Source organism: Rhinoderma darwinii, chromosome 3, assembly GCF_050947455.1.
Source record: "Rhinoderma darwinii isolate aRhiDar2 chromosome 3, aRhiDar2.hap1, whole genome shotgun sequence".
Taxonomy (NCBI): Eukaryota; Metazoa; Chordata; class Amphibia; order Anura; family Rhinodermatidae; genus Rhinoderma; species Rhinoderma darwinii.
The window spans coordinates 204,283,390-204,302,438 of record NC_134689.1 but is presented as its reverse complement, the minus strand read 5'-3'; the positions used below and the strand labels follow the sequence as shown (position 1 = coordinate 204,302,438).

At 40.0% G+C, this 19,049-nt stretch overlaps 1 protein-coding gene across 1 annotated transcript in view; it reads right to left on the bottom strand.

Moving 5' to 3' along the window:
* Nucleotides 1-19,049, bottom strand: part of LAMB1 (laminin subunit beta 1) — a 45,306-nt gene that overhangs the window by 20,919 nt on the left and 5,338 nt on the right. Inside the window, exons 4-18 of the mRNA XM_075857258.1 lie at nucleotides 12,384-12,519; nucleotides 11,382-11,455; nucleotides 10,689-10,877; nucleotides 10,517-10,580; nucleotides 9,482-9,684; nucleotides 8,089-8,209; nucleotides 6,918-7,106; nucleotides 6,453-6,632; nucleotides 6,251-6,363; nucleotides 5,760-5,839; nucleotides 5,124-5,259; nucleotides 4,888-5,046; nucleotides 3,597-3,724; nucleotides 2,363-2,483; nucleotides 176-374 (exon numbers count right to left, since the gene is read on the bottom strand). Coding sequence (XP_075713373.1) covers nucleotides 176-374; nucleotides 2,363-2,483; nucleotides 3,597-3,724; nucleotides 4,888-5,046; nucleotides 5,124-5,259; nucleotides 5,760-5,839; nucleotides 6,251-6,363; nucleotides 6,453-6,632; nucleotides 6,918-7,106; nucleotides 8,089-8,209; nucleotides 9,482-9,684; nucleotides 10,517-10,580; nucleotides 10,689-10,877; nucleotides 11,382-11,455; nucleotides 12,384-12,519 — 2,092 coding nt within the window. The remainder of the gene's footprint in view (nucleotides 1-175; nucleotides 375-2,362; nucleotides 2,484-3,596; nucleotides 3,725-4,887; nucleotides 5,047-5,123; nucleotides 5,260-5,759; nucleotides 5,840-6,250; nucleotides 6,364-6,452; nucleotides 6,633-6,917; nucleotides 7,107-8,088; nucleotides 8,210-9,481; nucleotides 9,685-10,516; nucleotides 10,581-10,688; nucleotides 10,878-11,381; nucleotides 11,456-12,383; nucleotides 12,520-19,049) is intronic.

Below are 19,049 nucleotides of genomic sequence, written 5' to 3'. Positions count from 1 at the left end.
CATATATATATCATTCTAAAATGAACAAAGAAATATGTGATGGCAGACGCCTTATCGGTGTATTCATTTTTACCATTGTAAAACGACTCCACGCAACTGTTCAAAGAACATAATTCGTTTATTACGACTATAAAGAGATACAGAGTCTGTAAATAGGGTGCATATAAATACATACCCAGGCCTCCTTCATGAAGAATTGCAGAAATACTGAAGAGGAAGTCTTTGCAGACCTCAGTCTGTGGAGTTTTCGCAACACTCTGGCTATTCTCCGTACATCTGTATCTCTGGAACGTCTGCCAGGTATTGCTGACCTCCTCACCTGAACCTCCCATGCTGAATAAATCAAGGGACTTGGCATGAGGCATCAAAACAATCTGTGAAAATTATGTTACAGATTAAAAATCTAGATTCTGCTCAGATCGGTATATGTTGGCATTACACGTTACAGAAATATGCAGTGAAGGAAATAAGTATTTGATCCCTTGCTTATTTTTTAAGTTTGCCCACTGTCAAAGACATGAACAGTCTAGAATTTTTAGGCTAGGTTAATTTTACCAGTGAGAGATAGATTATATAAAAAAAAAAAAAAGAAAATCACATAGTCAAAATTATATATATTTATTTGCATTGTGCACAGAGAAATAAGTATTTGATCCCTTTGGCAAACAAGACTTAATACTTGGTGGCAAAACCCTTGTTGGCAAGCACAGCAGTCAGACGTTTTTTGTAGTTAATGATGAGGTTTGCACACATGTTAGATGGAATTTTGGCCCACTCCTCTTTGCAGATCATCTGTAAATCATTAAGATTTCGAGGCTGTCGCTTGGCAACTCGGATCTTCAGCTCCCTCCATAAGTTTTCGATGGGATTAAGGTCTGGAGACTGGCTAGGCCACTCCATGACCTTAATGTGCTTCTTTTTGAGCCACTCCTTTGTTGCCTTGGCTGTATGTTTCGGGTCATTGTCGTGCTGGAAGACCCAGCCACGAGCCATTTTTAATGTCCTGGTGGAGGGAAGGAGGTTGTCACTCAGGATTTGACGGTACATGGTTCCATCCATTCTCCCATTGATGCGGTGAAGTAGTCCTGTGCCCTTAGCAGAGAAACACCCCCAAAACATAATGTTTCCACCTCCATGCTTGACAGTGGGGACGGTGTTCTTTGGGTCATAGGCAGCATTTCTCTTCCTCCAAACACGGCGAGTTGAGTTAATGCCAAAGAGCTAAATTTTAGTCTCATCTGACCACAGCATCTTCTCCCAATCACTCTCAGAATCATCCAGATGTTCATTTGCAAACTTCAGACGGGCCTGTACATGTGCCTTCTTGAGCAGGGGGACCTTGCGGGCACTGCAGGATTTTAATCCATTACGGCGTAATGTGTTACCAATGGTTTTCTTGGTGACTGTGGTCCCAGCTGCCTTGAGATCATTAACAAGTTCCCCCCGTGTAGTTTTCGGCTGAGCTCTCACCTTCCTCAGGATCAAGGATACCCCACGAGGTGAGATTTTGCATGGAGCCCCAGATTGATGTCGATTGACAGTCATTTTGTATGTCTTCCATTTTCTTACTATTGCACCAACAGTTGTCTCCTTCTCACCCAGCGTCTTACTTATGGTTTTGTAGCCCATTCCAGCCTTGTGCAGGTCTATGATCTTGTCCCTGACATCCTTAGAAAGCTCTTTGGTCTTGCCCAAGTTGTAGAGGTTAGAGTCAGACTGATTAATTGAGTCTGTGGACAGGAGTCTTTTATACAGGTGACCATGTAAGACAGCTGTCTTTAATGCAGGCACCAAGTTGATTTGGAGCGTGTAACTGGTCTGGAGGAGGCTGAACTCTTAATGGTTGGTAGGGGATCAAATACTTATTTCTCTGTGCACAATGCAAATAAATATATATAATTTTGACAATGTGAACCTAGCCTAAAAATTCTAGACTGTTCATGTCTTTGATAGTGGGCAAACTTACAAAATCAGCAAGGGATCAAATACGTATTTCCTTCACTGTATATCATCATAAACTCATTTTAAGTCTAAAACCCCCTAAATGACAATAAAGTATAGTATGCAGCGTTCAGTAAACCTAGATTACTTTACAGCTTCTCAGCAAAACCATGTGCTTCAAAGCAAGTTATACTACGCAATACTTATGGCTGGAAATATCATATGAACGATAATGTTATGTAAGAAAAGCCACAGCTGTCGTACTGTAAATGTAGAGTATCAACTGAAGTCAGATTCCTGCTCAAATGTAATGCTAATGTGTAGATTGAGCTCATACAGATACACTTTTATTTTATTATGTTTGGATCTGTTTCTCCGGTTTAGTTAATGCTTTAAAATATTCATAGAAAGATAAACTTACGGAGTCAATTAATGTATAAGGATCCTCCACATTAGAGTTAGCCGAATACCGAGGCAGTTCTAGTCGTATTGTATAATTCAGGCCTTTTTCGAAGCATATGGGACGAGGGAGAACAATATACCTAGAATGAAATAACAAAGCACGTTTTATAGAATGGCTGACTTCTGTAACTTGATGTTGAACGTCTGTTTATATAGACAGACCTAATACAATTTCTGAAGTTGTGCTTCTATTTCACAGATGAGCAGCTTTTGATCAAAACTCGAAACTGTTGTCAGTAGTATTAATGAAAGAACTAGTAATGCCAAACAGTACCAGTTGGTACCAGCTCTTGTGTGCTATGGATGCAGGTACCATCCGACCACACTATCTGTGCCCTTGTTTCTATTCATTTTTTTGCTATATTCTAAATGGTCATATTATGAGATGTGACAACATGCAGAACTGGACAGAGATGTGAGGGTGTAAAAAGTCAGATCTGATAATATTTACAGCAATTCCCTAATGTATTACTCTAATTATTCCCTACATACTAAAAGCTAAAATTTCCTGTGCTTACTGCACATTCCGGCGGGGGGGGGGGGGGGGGGGCAGTTGGTGTGAAAGGAGCCGATGGCCATCATAAAAGACATCCTCTCTCCTGTGGCAGAAAAAAGGCACCTTAAACTCTGAACACCGTAAGCACTGAGGCACCCTAGAATAGACTGCTGGAATGGTCGATATGTGGCTTAGAGCACAGACTTATGAAATTAGATTTCCTTGCGGCTGCTCTGCCCTGTTACTCGAATCGCACCGGCTAGTGAAGAAAACATTTTAGACAATATGTATTAAGTAATTGCTTGCCTAATATACAATGAAGTTTTGAGTCTGCCTTAGAGGCTGACATTTGAGATTGATGCATGGGATCTTCTCAAATCCAGCGGATCATTACTGGACACCTGGAAATGTGGCAAGAAAATGATCGCTGTGTTACTGAACAGTTAGCCGAATCATCTATTTGTGCTATTAGGGGACCCTAATATTAAAAGGCAAGATCAGGCCATACAAGACCAGCATTACACAGGGCCAAATCTTGATGAGGGAAAAGGAAGGTGTAATACACTTTTAAATATGTTAATACCACAGATTGTTAATGTGTATTTTATAGCTAGGCTCAGTAGAAATACTAAAATGTTATATCATTCAAAGACAGTTTTTCAGTATGCTCTACTATAAGTGCTAAATTTCTACTCACCGAGATCCTGGTGGTAATGCCACATTCTGGTTGTCTTCACTGGGCACAGTATTACCACATCTGCTACTTGTGGGAATTTTTCCGGGACGTTTAACTGTAATCACTGCCTCATCCCATTGTTCTGGGAGCTGACAGCAAGTTTTAGATTGACAGATTAGAGTGTTGTTAAGCAGAGTATCATAAATCTGACATGATATGTCTATCTACAGAAGACTAATGTAGGGCAATACTGACTGCTATCCCCCACCCCACTGTTCGCACCACTGATAATAGCATTAACCCCTTAAGGACACGGCCAATTTTAGCCTTGAGGACAGAGCAATTTTTTTTAAATTTCCCTCTTTGCATCCCGACGCTCATAACGCTTTTATTTTTTGTACGACGTAGTTGTATGAGACTTTGTTTTTTGCGGGACGAGTTGTACTTTATGTACGTACCATTTTTTGGTACAAATACATTATCGTTTAATTTCTATAAATTTTTAATTAGATTAAAATGCAGAAAAAAAGCAGTTGTGCAGCAGTTTTAATATTTTTTTTTTTACACAATACACCGATCATCATAAATAATGTTATACATTTGTTGTACAGGTTGTTACGGTCGTGGCGATACCAAATATGTCTATATTATTTTATGTTTTGGGACTTATATTTTAAAAAGTTGATTTATTATAAAAAATGTATGTTTCTGTGTATTTTATTTACTTTTTATTTATTTATTTACCATTATTTTTTTTTTACATTCATTTAACTTTTTTTTTTAATCCCATAAAGGGATTTATCATTTTGATTTTTATTTTGTAACTGCAATGTACTGGCATAGATCTATATGCCAGTACATTAGCCTGTTACTGATCGTACACAGGCAGTTGTTAGGGCACACCTCAGTATGCCCTAACAACAGGAAATATGTTCAGACAGCCCTGGGGTCCTTCACTGGACCCTGGGCTGTCTGGCCATACGAGTTGTGGGCTTTGATCGCGTCACAGTTATCTTCTGTGACGCGATCAATGTGCAGTCCCCTCTCCTTGAACGCCGCGATCAGCTGTCATCGCGGCGTTCAAAGGGTTAACAGCGGAGAGAAGATGTTTCTCTCCTCTCCGCTGTCAGAGCGGGGCTGTGGCTGTGTATTACAGCCGTTGCCCCGCTCTCGATCGCACACACAGAGACGGCACAGACGGCTGTCACACAGGACGAGTATGCTCGTCCTAATGCGCGAAGTGCTCGCTGCTCAGGACGAGCATACTCGTCCTGTGTCGGCAACCAGTTAATACAGTAATAGAACTGCTCACCTGTGGTTCATAACGAATCAATAAGTCATACTCCATAGAGGTTGGAATATTATTAATATGAAACTCCAAGTACGCTCTTTCTGGAACTTTGGCAAAACCAGGCCCTGTCCAGGAAGGAGTGCGATCTTGAGGGAGCAGCCTCTCCACAGTTCTTACTCCCTGTGGAAACAACATGGACTCTAAGCAATGCTAATAAATGGAAACCAGAACCACCCACAAAATATTTACATACTTACAGGTCCAAAATCTGCATCCTCAGCTTCATAGATGTAATGGTCTAAAGAGATGAAATAGAAGCCAGATTGCACTTCATTGCATTGGCGGCCAATCATGTGTGGTCGGCAGTGACACTGGCCGGATCCTGGAGAACAGCTGGAAATAGCATAAAACAAGCCTAAGAAAACTCATTAAAAGCAGGTGTCACATAACAATAAGACGTACCAGAACACAATCCAGCATAGACAGCTGGATATTGGAGCTACACTGGAGCCGTAATTGGAGTATTTCCTGCATTAAAAAATGTACTGCTCCCATTATATAATATATTATACTATAAATACTACTCTCAGAATCGTTTAATAAGACTCATTTACCACCAACACATTTACATAAATTATCTTTGGTGCATGTATCACCTATTTTGGTATGCAGAAATATCTAGTATGCCTTATTCCGTCTTTTAGGAACATAACAGTAGATCAGAATTATATAGTTTACTTGTTTTAACTGCTTTTTACCAGCTTGTAAATTTTACATTTTATTGGTTGCCTGATTTACAGCATGTAGATGGAATGCACTATTACGCTAACTTGTTGGCATGCTAGAACGTAAAAATGAAAGATTACAAGAGATTGAATTAAGGTTTAGCTTACATATTGTCAAATGATCCCCCGCGGTCACAATCACAAGGTCGACAACCATCCAAATCATTGCTCAATCCCCAGAATTCAGGCTGTACAGAAAAAGGCACAAACATTACTGTTAACTGTATGTTAATAGTAATTTCTACATTGAAAATATAAGGACCCATTTTAAGGTCTACAGTATTCTATCCAGAATAAATGAAAGTTTTGCATAGTCGCTTACAAGTGTGTCCATTTTTATAGGGAGAATATGCATTATTGCTTGAAGAGCATAGCGGGGGGGGGGGGGGGGGGGGTGAGCGAGCAAGGGATATAGTGCTAGTACACGTGCAGGTTTTGATCTGGTAGGACAGATGCTACTTTGCTCTTATTTCAATCCATTCCTGGTTTTGGCTTCAAAAATTGCACAAAAAGACCGGAAAAAAAACCTGATCAAAACCTGCACGTGCACCCTCACACAACTAAGTGTAGGAACAAGTATTAGTTAAAATGAATATTACCATGCACTGGTCACACTGCCTTCCTGTCACAAAACGCTTGCAATAACAGTTGCCATCTTGAGAGTCACAGGAATTACCGCCAGGAATAGTTCCCAGAGGGTTGCATCCACAAGCTGCAAGAGACAGAAAAATAGGACATAAATGAAAGTACATAGTCATTCATTAATAAACTGTGCACGAAGCGCTATAAAAGATTTCTTACGCTGACATCCATCTGGATCTTCTGCACTTAACTCATAGTGCCCTTCCTTGCACCGATCACAACGTTCACCTTCAATATTTGCTTTACAGCGACACTGTCCGGCAATGAGGCCAGCTGAGAAGTCAGTGTAGCGGTCACATATGCCCCCATTTTGGGAACCAGCTGGATCACAATTACAAGCTGAAAAAATATTACATTTAGATTATATTATTCTTTTTTTGATATTGGCCCAATCCAATTTGCAGTTTATTTCTAAGTGACAAAGCAATTATTCAAAGAGGAAATATACAAATTGTAGGCAAGCAAAGCTGTTCTGAGAATAGATCCTTATAAAGTCATATAACACCTCTCTTCAGGCATCAAGAATAAGGAAAGGAACAATAGCTGCTGCGAGCTAGAAATGATGGAGGACTGCCAGAAACAAAGGCAGCAAAGTAAAGACTTGTTTTCATCTAGAACACTTACGCTGACATATATTTGGGTCCCGGATGTCTTTGTCCGGGTGCTGATAGAAGAATGGCTTACACTGCTCGCAGTTCCGTCCCATTGTGTTATGCTGACAGTCATCACATACCCCACCGCTGGTATTTCCAGTTGATATGTATACAGCCATGTCAAAATGACAAAGTCTGGAGTGTTCATTACAATTACATCCTGCGAAATAAACCAAATTATCTACATAGTATATAGAGCAGGAATCTAGTACCCAAGCACATGGCACACAGAGACAAACAATGCAATGAATGTCCAGAGACCTACAGTGTTAAGTATTAATGATTCTATGGCTGACATTGCAACCTTGTAACATATGACTGACTTTGATGGTTTAGGCTTTTGTCAGTTTTAAAGAGGCTCTGTCACCAGATTATAAATGCCCTATCTCCTACATAATCTGATCGGCGCTGTAATATAGATAATAACAGTGGCTTTATTTTGAAAAACGATAATTTTTGAGCAAGTTATGAGCAATTTTAGATTTATGCTAATTAGTTTCTTAATAGACAACTGGGCGTGTTTTTACCGTTTGGCCAAGTGGGCGTTGTAAAGAGAAGTGTATGATGCTGACCAATCACTGTCATACACTTCTCTCCATTCATGTCCATTTGTATTCACTGCACAGCGTTATCTCGCAAGATTACGCCGTGCTGTGTGAGTCCCACAAAAACGTTACCGAAGTGTCGGGATTCTAAATAGACATCGCGTCCTGGCTGGAGGCAATGTCTATTCACTCTCAAGACACTTCAGTAAAGTTAATGTGGGTGTATGTGACAGCACAGTATGATCTCGCGAGATCACACTGTGCTGAGTACAAATGGACATGAATGGAGAGAAGTGTATGAGGCTGATTAGTCAGCATCATACACTTCTCTTTACAACGCCCACTTGGACAAAAGGTCTATTTAGAAACGAATTAGCATAGATCTAAAATTGCTCATAACTTGCTCAAAAATGATTGTTTTTCAAAATAAACACCACTATTATCTACATTACAGCGCCGATCAGATTGTGTAGGAGATAGGGCACTTATAATGTGGTGACATCTCTTTAAACCTACTTATAATGTGGTTTGCATCTCTTTAAACCTACTCGCCACTAACTGGATATGAATGACACTCTTTATTATGTGGTCACTTACTTTTACAAGCATTGCTGCTGCGACCTTCTGCTGGTCTCCAAGGCAAATCGTGGTAAAAGTCCATGCATAGCTCACAATTTAAACCTTTTGTGTGATGTCTGCAAACACAGCGACCATGGACCTAAAACACGGCATCAGAGCTTTGTTAGAGGGAAATGTTTGTCTGAATTCATCCTACATTTTATTGTGTGAACACAATGCATGCAATACATAAGAATTTTTTTCTAAACGGTAATAAAATTGCTAAATGCAGTACCGTTAACCTGTGGACAAACACCAGAGAGATCCTGTGCACGTAAGAGCTCTTTATAGTAAAATCTTGCTTTGTATGCATCTTTCGAAGTGGACTATATGTATTTGTATACTTTGAATATTGATGTAGTTGGTATGATTGTAAAGAATCCTATAGAAAGCAGGTCTTCATTTACATTAAAGGGATATGCAATCACGGGATATGCAATCACTTTCTAATCTGTGGGGGTCTGACTGCTGGGACCCCCACGATCCTCATAATGCACAGGGAACAACAACATTGTCCCATTCTGTATTGCAGTTCTCTGTACAGTTGATGGCGAGGAGTATCACTGTGCAGGTGAAATTCTGGAGGGACCGCAATCATTTTGTTTTCCAGATCGGCAGGATTACTAAACGTCTAAAATGTATCCCTTTAAGCATAATAGTAAAAAAACGACATAGGGTCACCTATTCCTGGCAGAGAAATGGTTACATAGTAACTCTCCATTAAATTCTATGGGAGATGCAGAAACAGATAAGTGAACACACTTGTCTGTTTCCATATGCCCTATAAACTTGAGGCTGTAGACTGTACACCCCCTACTCAGGAATGGTGGAGATGGATATGCCATTAAAAACTGTTTTGGGAAAAACACTTTAAAACCAACAAATGTTGAGATGTGGTTAGCATCAAGTTACACTTACTATCATTAGTACATTACAAGGCATCTCTAAGTGACAAGTAATGGGGTTCTAACAGAAATTCATTAAAGATGTAGAGTAGCTGAACTTGTTGATTAACTCTTTAGGGCTTCATTGTATTTGCATTGTAAAAACTGTCCAAGTTAAAATAACATTATTGGATTTCATTCAATCCTATGGAAATCCACCTTTATCACAACATACCATGAACAAGTGTCAAATAAACTCAGCACTGCTACATCTGCAAAAGTCAGTTCTGCAAAATCACATGGAATATGGAAGCAACAACATGTGTTTCCGAGCATTGACAACAGCCGTCATTCCATCATCTGATGAACATTTCAACAGACAGGGTGGACAAAGTATTTTCTTTATGTTTGGCATAATGAATCTTTACATGACCACATTTTTTTTTTACATGAGATGAATGACACAGGAAAAAAAATACTATTATTACCATTCCTTCAACATTGTCCGGGTAGCCTTTAACTGGGGCACATTCACTGGCATGTCCATAGCAGAAGCAATTGCCACGAACAACCATATCATAAATAGCGAAGTAATATTTTTCTTTTATTTCGACCCTTGAATCCAACAGGTTGTCGCCTAAAGTGTGGAGCTTCAAGAATTTAATTCTCAAGTTTGTAATTCTCAACAAACCTTAAAACGAAACACAAAGAAAAACAGCAATAAAACACAATGTACATGGAAAGATAGTCATGAATTCAATGAAGTAATGAAAAGTCTAATGACTAGAAAACATCCCAGAAATTACATTTTGTCTTAAAGTCTGCATTTTTTAAAATTATTTATTTGCTTGAAATGGTTTATTAGAGATACATTTATTTAATACCATTCACATCTGCGTCAGGGCTCCGTTCATGGGTTCCGTCAGACTTTTCCGTCAGGGGAACCCATGAATGGAACCATGACTGAAACAAACGGAAACCATAGCTTTCCGTTTGCATCACCATTCATTTCAATGGTGACATGTCCGGTGCAAATGGTTTCTGTTTGTCACCGTTGTTTAAGGGTTCCGTCGTTTTGACTGAATGAATAGCGCAGTCGACTACAGTATAGATTCCATCAAAATGACGGAACACTTGCACAATGGTGACAAACGGAAACCATTTGCACCAGATCCGTCACTATTGAAATCAATTGAGATGCAAATGGAAACCTACAACAGCTGGTATATTTAAATGCCACTTGTAGTGACATTTACATAAAACATGGCTTCCTAGCACTCGGCTCGAGTGAGACGCGCTACTAGGTAACAATAACTCTCCTAGCTGGGGTCTCTTCTCTGTTTACAGGATCGTCCTAATGAAAATTACTACTAGATCCTCGATGCACAACTTTTCAAAACAGTAGTTGTTCGCCTGTGTTTTAAAAAGTTGTCCCATGTAAAAGGACCATAACCAGCAGATAAAAATGCATACCTCAAAAACAAAATGCACAATACTATAGTATGCACATACTTGTAACTTACTTTTGATTCTAAGACTGTATGGATCATCAATGCGGAAAGCTGGGTCTAGCACACGATATATTACCTATATTATAAGATAAATATAATGATAAAAATAAATGTCTGATAAAAATTATATATAACACATACAATATATTAGAGAAGCATATAATAAAAGAGGTAAAAAAAATACCTCTCCCTCAGTTGAAGGTTCGATGTCAGAATATCGAGAGTCGCAGATAATACCGTCAACTTTTTTCATAGGGCCAAATGAGATACCAGGGAAGGAAGACTCACAATCATATGCAAAATATCTATATACTTTCCATGTTTTCCCAAAATCTGATGATCTTTCGATTAGCATGGCAGCTGGGCGGAAAGTCTACAAAAAACAAGAGGATTTCTTTTAGCATATACATCTGCTTGCTGAACTTTTAAAACGAATAAAATATGTAGCATTTGACCATCACCCCTTGGCACGATACTCTCAAACATGAAAGCCTGCCAAAAACACAAGAGCACGTCTAACATGTACTTTATCTAGCAATGGAGCACGGTATGTACATTACAAAGCATGTTATTTTCTGACATCTATTTGGATCTCAGACAAAGATTCTGTATGCAGATGTTGTGCCTCAGTCAAGCAAGGGGATTACAGTTAAAAACTTCCTTTACTAAATGTACAGAAATCAATTAATAGCACAGATAAACAATGTAGAACACATCCAAAAAATTCTGTCTAGAAGGCATATCCACTTTGTAAGTTCCTCTTGAATGGTTGCAATGTGCAATACATGCTTCCGTTAACAATAGCCCCTTATACTGTACAACTTCATCACATACTGGTAGCTATTGTATCCACAAGAAGAAGTCATGGATTCCTAACCTTAAAGGTCATGATGAGATGAGTGAAATGGAATTCGGCTTCAAGATCCAGCTGGATGGTGACATTTTCCAGACCTTTATAAAGAAAATATAAATATTTCTTACTCTTTATCAACCAAGAGATTAGACCTTATTGTTTTATGTAGAGCAAGGAACAGTAACTTTTCTTTCCATAGTAGGTTTGTGATCAAATGCTCAGCTGCACTTTCAAGAGGTTTTCCCATCAAACACATTAATCACCTATCCTGTGATGGCTTGGGGCTCTCCCTGTTAAAGATCCATTTACATAGGCCAATAATTGGGTAAACGATCATTGCCCTGTGTAAACGAGCAAACTCTCAATCATCGCCTGATCTGCTCGTTTATGGGACCAATACATTGGTCGTCATTCGGCAGAACAACTCCCAGTGTAAACAGGGAGATGTGCTGCCAACTTGATGGAAAAGTATGGATATAAACGATTGCAGTAACGATTGCTCATCCCCATACATAACCGATAATAGCTCCTTGTCAAAGAAGCAAATCAGCTCTGTTAAACGAGCTGTCTCGTTGATCGGCGCTCGTTTTTACAGCCCATATTAGACCGTGTAATAGGACCTTAAGACTCCAACTGATCACTACAATAGGTGTCCCAAGTCTCAATTCCTCCTCACCCGCATAACCATGGGAAAGAAGAGTTTGAATGGATCGGCGGTCAAGTAGGAATGCTGCCGGCCCATTCAAGTTCTACTGGAGTTACGAAAACAGACGAAAGAGAAGGGTAGTCCAAATGAGTCGAGCCCTTTCTGATAAACAATTAATCTTGAATACATTTGACAAAGGTAGAACAAACATTGTACATCATTAGACAAGATGTGTTTAATCAAAAGTTCCTAAAAGTATACAGTATATGTTTACAGAATAGCCACACATAAACGGTTAGAAGAGAATAACTCAATTACAAGGCCAAATAGTTTATTGTCAAAGGGTCTAAATCTAATTAATATAGACCAAGATAATTTACCATTTTCTGACTGCCACCACAGATCAAAACGATTTGGGTCGAATGTAGTGACTACATTTTCAATGGGATGGCTCTCTGTATTATTCACAGGGTTATAAGGCGTTCTTGAATCACATATAAAGCATTTCTTTTCATCCTGGAAAGAAAATGTATTAAGTTTATATGTTTTTATCAAAGTATACATTGCAGTATACTTGCAGTCCAAACCTATCTCTTTTTTAATACTGATTTGCAAGCACCCAACACATTCATGGTCCAGAACTAACATCACATAAATAATAAGACATGAATCAAAAAAACTGAATAGGAACAAGCTAGAAATCATTGTAATTGCTTCAGCTGTGTTTACACATATGGATAGATGATCAATCAGATCAATATCTGTAAGATCAGTTTATTGTTAGCTGTTAAACACACAGACATGTTGCTGAGATAAAACAACCCTTATTTTTTTTTAAGGCCCTATTTACATGACTAGGAAACTCGGCCGTGTGGCGGCCGTTTATTTAACAGCCGTAGCACGGCCCCAGTCAGTACAATATTATTCACACGGCCGATATTTTGACGGCCCCGTAAACCGGCCGTCAATAAAATGGAACATGCTCTATTTTGGGCCGTTCTCCCAGCCGCACAGCTCCCATAGAAGTCTATGGGGCCGTGTAAAGCACGGCTGTCACTTGGATGTGATCCGAGTGATGGCCGTGCTTTCTGCAGCTCGCTCTCTTCTCCTCCTCACAGTGCAAAGTGCATGTGAGGAGGAGAAGGAGAATGCTTTGCTCCCTGTAGGAGCGGAATCCCTAATCCCCGGCCAAAGCGTTGCCGAAGCTGTGGCTGGGGATTTTGCTCCAGGAGAAGTCCCTGACTTCACTGTCCATATATGGACAGTGAAGTCAGGGACTTCTCCTGGAGCGGTCCCCTACAGTGCCGCTATCTACAGGAAGGGGGGTACCATCCACGGGGGGGGTGGGTGCCATCTACGGGGGTGCTATGTACAAGGGGGCTGTGTGGCACTATCTATAAGGGGGCTGCGTGGCTGTACAGGGGGGATGTGTGCCACTACTTACTGGGGGGGCTGTATGGCATTATCTATAGGGGCTGTATGGCATTATCTACAGGGGCTGTATGGCATTATCTACAGAGGGCAGTGTGTGGCGTTATCTACAGAGGCCAGTGTGTGGCATTATCTACACAGGGAAGTGTGTAGCATTATCTACAGAGGGAAATGTGTGGCATTATCCACAGAGGGAAGTGTGTGCCAAAAAGTTGACAAATGAAATTCATCCTGTTTTAAAATGGACAGGGAAAAAAACGGATGCAAAACGCGTCAAAATCGGCCGTTAAAAATGGAAACATGGCCCGGAACGGAAACGGAACGGATGCAAAATAGCCAAGAAAAACCGACGAAAATGGCAGTTTTAACGCCTTAGGCACACGACCAAGTCCCATCAGTGATCTGAGAAAAAATAGAACATGTCCTATCTTTCCTCTGATCGGAGACTCGGTTAATTTTTCACAGACCCGACTCATCAGCTAAAGTGAATGGGTTCGTGAAGACTATCGGGTGCCACTCGGATGCCATTAAAACCGTTCCGAGTGGTACAACGGTCATGTGCATGAGGCAATTGGCAGATTAGGTTTCTGGCAGACACAACAATTAGTCTGATTAGATAGATATTGAAAATAAATCCCAAAATGGTTAAAAATAATTGTACAATCATGTTTATACATAACAATTCTCTTGTTTAACAAATTTTTTAGCATGTATGATCACTTTTAGGCTATGTTCACATCTGCGTCCTTGTTTCCATTTATATCAGAAACCAGGATGCAGTAATGGATCTGTTCTAGGATGTATATCACGGGTCAAAGGTGTGAAACAGACCCCATTGACCTATATTGGGGTCTATCGGGTTTCATCTTAATGTACTTCGCTTTGATGGGAAAAATAAAGCTGTGTTTTTCTTATTAAATGTGACGCAATCTGCGAAGGACCCTCCTACGAAGATGTGAACATAGCCTTAAAGAGGATCTGTCACGAGTTTAGTAATGCCGAATCTCCTGACTAATCTAATAGGCGCTGTCACACTGATAATGCTAGTGAAAATTGTGTCCCAAAAAGTTTATTATTTTAAAAGTTATGAGCTTTTTTAAATATGCAAATTAAGCTATACTAGACAAGTGGGCATCAACACCAGCGATTCTCCGGAGTTGGAGCTACCTCACAGCCTCTGAAGTGTCCTATCAGCATGAAGCTGCTTCACACAGTGTGAGAGACTGAGGCTGGAGGGAAGGGGATCTCTTCAAATAGCCATATCTTGGGCTGTGGACTCATCTTTCATATGGCACTAGGATCGCAGTTCTAGCTGTGACACAACTGGAGATATCACCAGTTGAATACACAGGTGGGAATAGAAGCTGTATACTATATGATCACCTGTGTTACTGGACAGGGAAGAGGAGAACTGTATTACGCTGATTGTACAGATCATACAGAAAACATTACACTGCCCAGAGTGAAAAGAAAGAGTCACCTCCTACTTGGCAATTATATCCACATTAGCATATTTAGAAAAATGCTCATAACTGCAAATAATAAACGTTTTTGAAACAGTTTTACACTAGTTATCAGCATCATAGCGCCTATTAAATTAGTTAGGAGATATGGAATTATTAAACTAGTGACAGATACTCTTTAGCCCCTTCCCGCCGCAGCCCTTTTTCAGATTTTCATTTTCGTTTTTTCCTCCCCACGTTCCAAAAGCCATAACGTCTTTATTTTTCCATCAATATAGTCCTATGAGAGCTTGATTTTTTGCGGGAAGAGTTGTAGATTTACATAGTACCATTTATTTTGCCATATAATGTACTAGGAAACGGGAAAAAAATTATTTGTGGGGTAGAAAATGAAAAAAACAGCGATTCCTCCATGGTTTTTTGCGCGCCGTTTTTTCGGAATTCACTGTGCAATTAAAACAACATGTTAATTTTATTCTGTGGGTCAATACGCTTACGGCAATACCAAATATATATAGTTTTTTCTATATTTTACTACTTTTGCATGTAAAAAAGAAAATTTATTTTGTCTCGCCAAATTCCGAGAGCCATAACTTTTTTATTTTTCTGTTGATTAAGTGGTATGAAGGCTTATTTTTTGCGGAATAAGCTGTCGGTTTTAATAATACCTTTTTCGTGTACATGTGACATTTTGATCATTTTTTATTTCATTTTTTGTGGGAGATGAGGTGACCAAAAAATAGAGATTCTGGCGTTTACATTTTTTTTTTTACGGGTTTCACCGTGTGGGTTAAATAATGATACATTGTAATAGTTCAGACTTTTATGGACACGGTGATACCAATTATGTTTATTTATTTTTTTTACTATGCTCTAGGGGGAAAATGGGAAAAGGTTTTTTTTTTTTACTTTTAATTTATTTAATTTTTTTTGCATAAAAAAAACCTTTATTTAACTAATTTTTACTTTTTTTATTAGTCCCCACAGGGGACTTTAACCAGCGATTGTTAGATCGCTTGCACGATATACTGCAATACTAATGTATTGCAATATATTGTGATTCTGACAGGCATCTATTAAGCCCTGCTGGAGGCAGGGCTTAATAGGTGCACAAAGATGGCGGCCTGGGGGCCTTCATTAGGCACCCAGGAAGCCATAGCAACCATCGCCCCCCCCGTGATTGCGTTGTGGGGGGCGCGATGATCTGTTAGAGGGGAGTCACCCCCTGCTTTCTAACGATTTAAATGCTGCGGTCGCTATTGACCCCAGCATTTAACGAGTTAAATGAGCAGGATCGCACTCGAATGCGATGCCGCTAGTTACTCTGAAGTGTCGGCTGTAATAAACAGCCGATACCGGCATCGTATGGAGCGGGTTCACTCCGTGAGCCCATTCCATACTTCCCCTACCCGACTTTGGCGTATGGATACGTCAAATGTCGGGAAGGGGTTAAGGCCCTTTTACACGGACCAATAATCGGGCAAATGGGTGTTCACAGAACGCTCGTTCCTGATCATTGCCCTGTGTAAATCGGGCAACGATCAGCCGATAAATGAGCAAACGCTCATTAATCAGCTAATCGTATAGTTTCTGCAGCTTAAAATATTATCGATATCGACAGCACATCTCTCTGTGTAAACAGGGAGACATGCTGCCGACATGATAGAAATGTATGGGGACGAGCGATCGTAGTAATGTGCGCTCGAACATCGCTACATGTAAATCAATTCTTACAGTAAACTTTTAAGTATCTTGCATTAAATTAGATACCTTCTACAAACATTTGAAATAACTGTATAGAATATAGTTAAAGAGGCTCTGTCACCAGATTTTGCAACCCTATCTCCTATTGCAGCAGATCGGCTCTGCAATGTAGATAAGAGTAACATTTTTTTTTTTTTACAACGAGTATTTTTGGCCAAGTTATGACCATTTTTATATTTATTCAAATGAGGCTTTCTAAAGTACAACTGGGCGTGTTTAAAGTAAAAGTCCAAGTGGGCGTGTATTATGTGCGTACATCGGGGCGTTTTTACTTCTTTTACTAGCTGGGCGTTCTGACGAATCAGCATCATCCACTTCTCTTCGTTACCACCCAGCTTCTGGCAGTGCACAGACACACAGCGTGTTCTCCAGAGATCACACTGTGACGTCACTCACTTCCTGCCCCAGGTCCTGCATCGTGTCGGACAAGCGAGGACACCGGCACCAGAGGCTACATTTGATTCTGCAGCAGCATCAGCATTTGCAGGTAAGTCGATGTAGCTACTTACCTGCAAACGCTGATGCTGCTGCAGAATGAACTGTAGCCTCTGGTGCCGATGTGTCCTCGCTCGTCCGACACGATGCAGGACCTGGGGCAGGAAATGACGTCACAGCGTGATCTCTGGAGAACACGCTGTGTCTGTGCACTGCCAGAAGCTGGGTGTTAAAGAAGAGAAGTGGATGATGCTGATTCGTCAGCATCATAAACTCCCATTCACAACGCCCAGCTAGTAAAAGACGTAAAAACGCCCCGATGTAACGAACACAATACACGCCCAGTTGTACTTTTACTTTAAACACGCCCAGTTGTACTTTAGAAAGCCTCATTTGCATAAATATAAAAATGGTCATAACTTGGCCAAAAATGCTCGTTTTAAAAACAAACAAAACGTTACTGTAATCTACATTGCAGCGCCGATCTGCTGCAATAGGAGATAGGGGTTGCAAAATCTGGTGACAGAGCCTCTTTAAGGTCAGAATGTATATACATGTGTATCTTGACAAGTTAATATATCCCAGTTGAATACGTACTCTGTTAATTTCTGCTTACCTCCTATCTGTTTCTGCCATGAGGAAAAAATCCCCCCCCACCCTATAATCATGGGTCACTAGGTCACGAATAATCTACTTCAACTGACCCTCCGCTGTGCTGCACCACCTCCTTTCCTGCTCACAGCACCATGACAGGCTTTATCACAGCAGCTTGTCTCTAAGCAGACAGTCTCTTTCATAGAAAGTAGATTCAAGTTCTTTAAGAGTGTATATCAGAAAATTATTCATAAGAAAAAGTGTGTCTCTAGAAATACAAACATGATTGTAAATTAAGGGAGTCCTTAAAAGAGTAACAATCCTGTTAGCAAAGTAACATGGAAAACATACAAATTACATGCACATATGCCGCAATTTTGGAGATAAGATGGCTGGACCATTGTACTGAACAAGCACTTTTTACATTTTGTGTCTCCCCTATTTCCTCATACATTGTAAGCTCTTTTGAGCAAGGCCCTCACTCCTCTTCTTTGACTTGATCATTGGTTTTGTCACTTTGTATGTCTGATATTGTTTGTACATGTTCCCTCTGATTTGTAAAGTACTGTGGAATATGTTGTTGCTGTATAAATAAAGATTATTATTAGAGATATTACAAATGTCTAAGTGCTGCAAAAAGACAGAGCTAAGAACTGACCCACCACCACAGTGCGAATAACTATTACGTCTGGCTGAATGTCATGAATAAATGAATAAAATTAAAGTCAAATTACTTTACTTATAAACTAAATATATATGAATTGGTATGAACAGACCTAGCATGACTATGATATATTACCGTTTATGCAACAGCATACATAAAGGGAGATAAGGCCAAAAGCAAAAAATGCCAACACACAGATGCATTCCATGCCATTCCCTGTAGGAGAGAAGGGCGGCATGAACTATTTTTGCCTATTCCCTCACTTAGGCTTTGTTCACATCTGTGTTGGGACTCCGTTCATGGGTTCCGTCTGAGCTTTCCGTCAGGAGAACCCATGAACGAAATCCAAACTAAAACCAAAATGAATAGCGCAGTCGAATACGGTATTAATTCAGTTAAAACTACGGAATGCTTAAACAACAGTGGCAAACGGAAACCATTTCCACCGGATCCGTCACCATTGAAATCAATGGACCTGCAAACGAAAACCTACTGGTTTCCGTTTGTTTCAGTTTGGATTCCGTTCAGAAGTTCCCCTCATGGAAAGCTCAGATGGAACCCATGAACAGAGTCCCAATGCAGATGTGAACGAAGCCTAAATCGAATTATTATTTTTGTGCTTGTGGAGATGGGGAGCTCTGTGAAGGTTCACATAGCCTATGGTAAAATGGGATGAGGTCAGCATGAGCTGGATC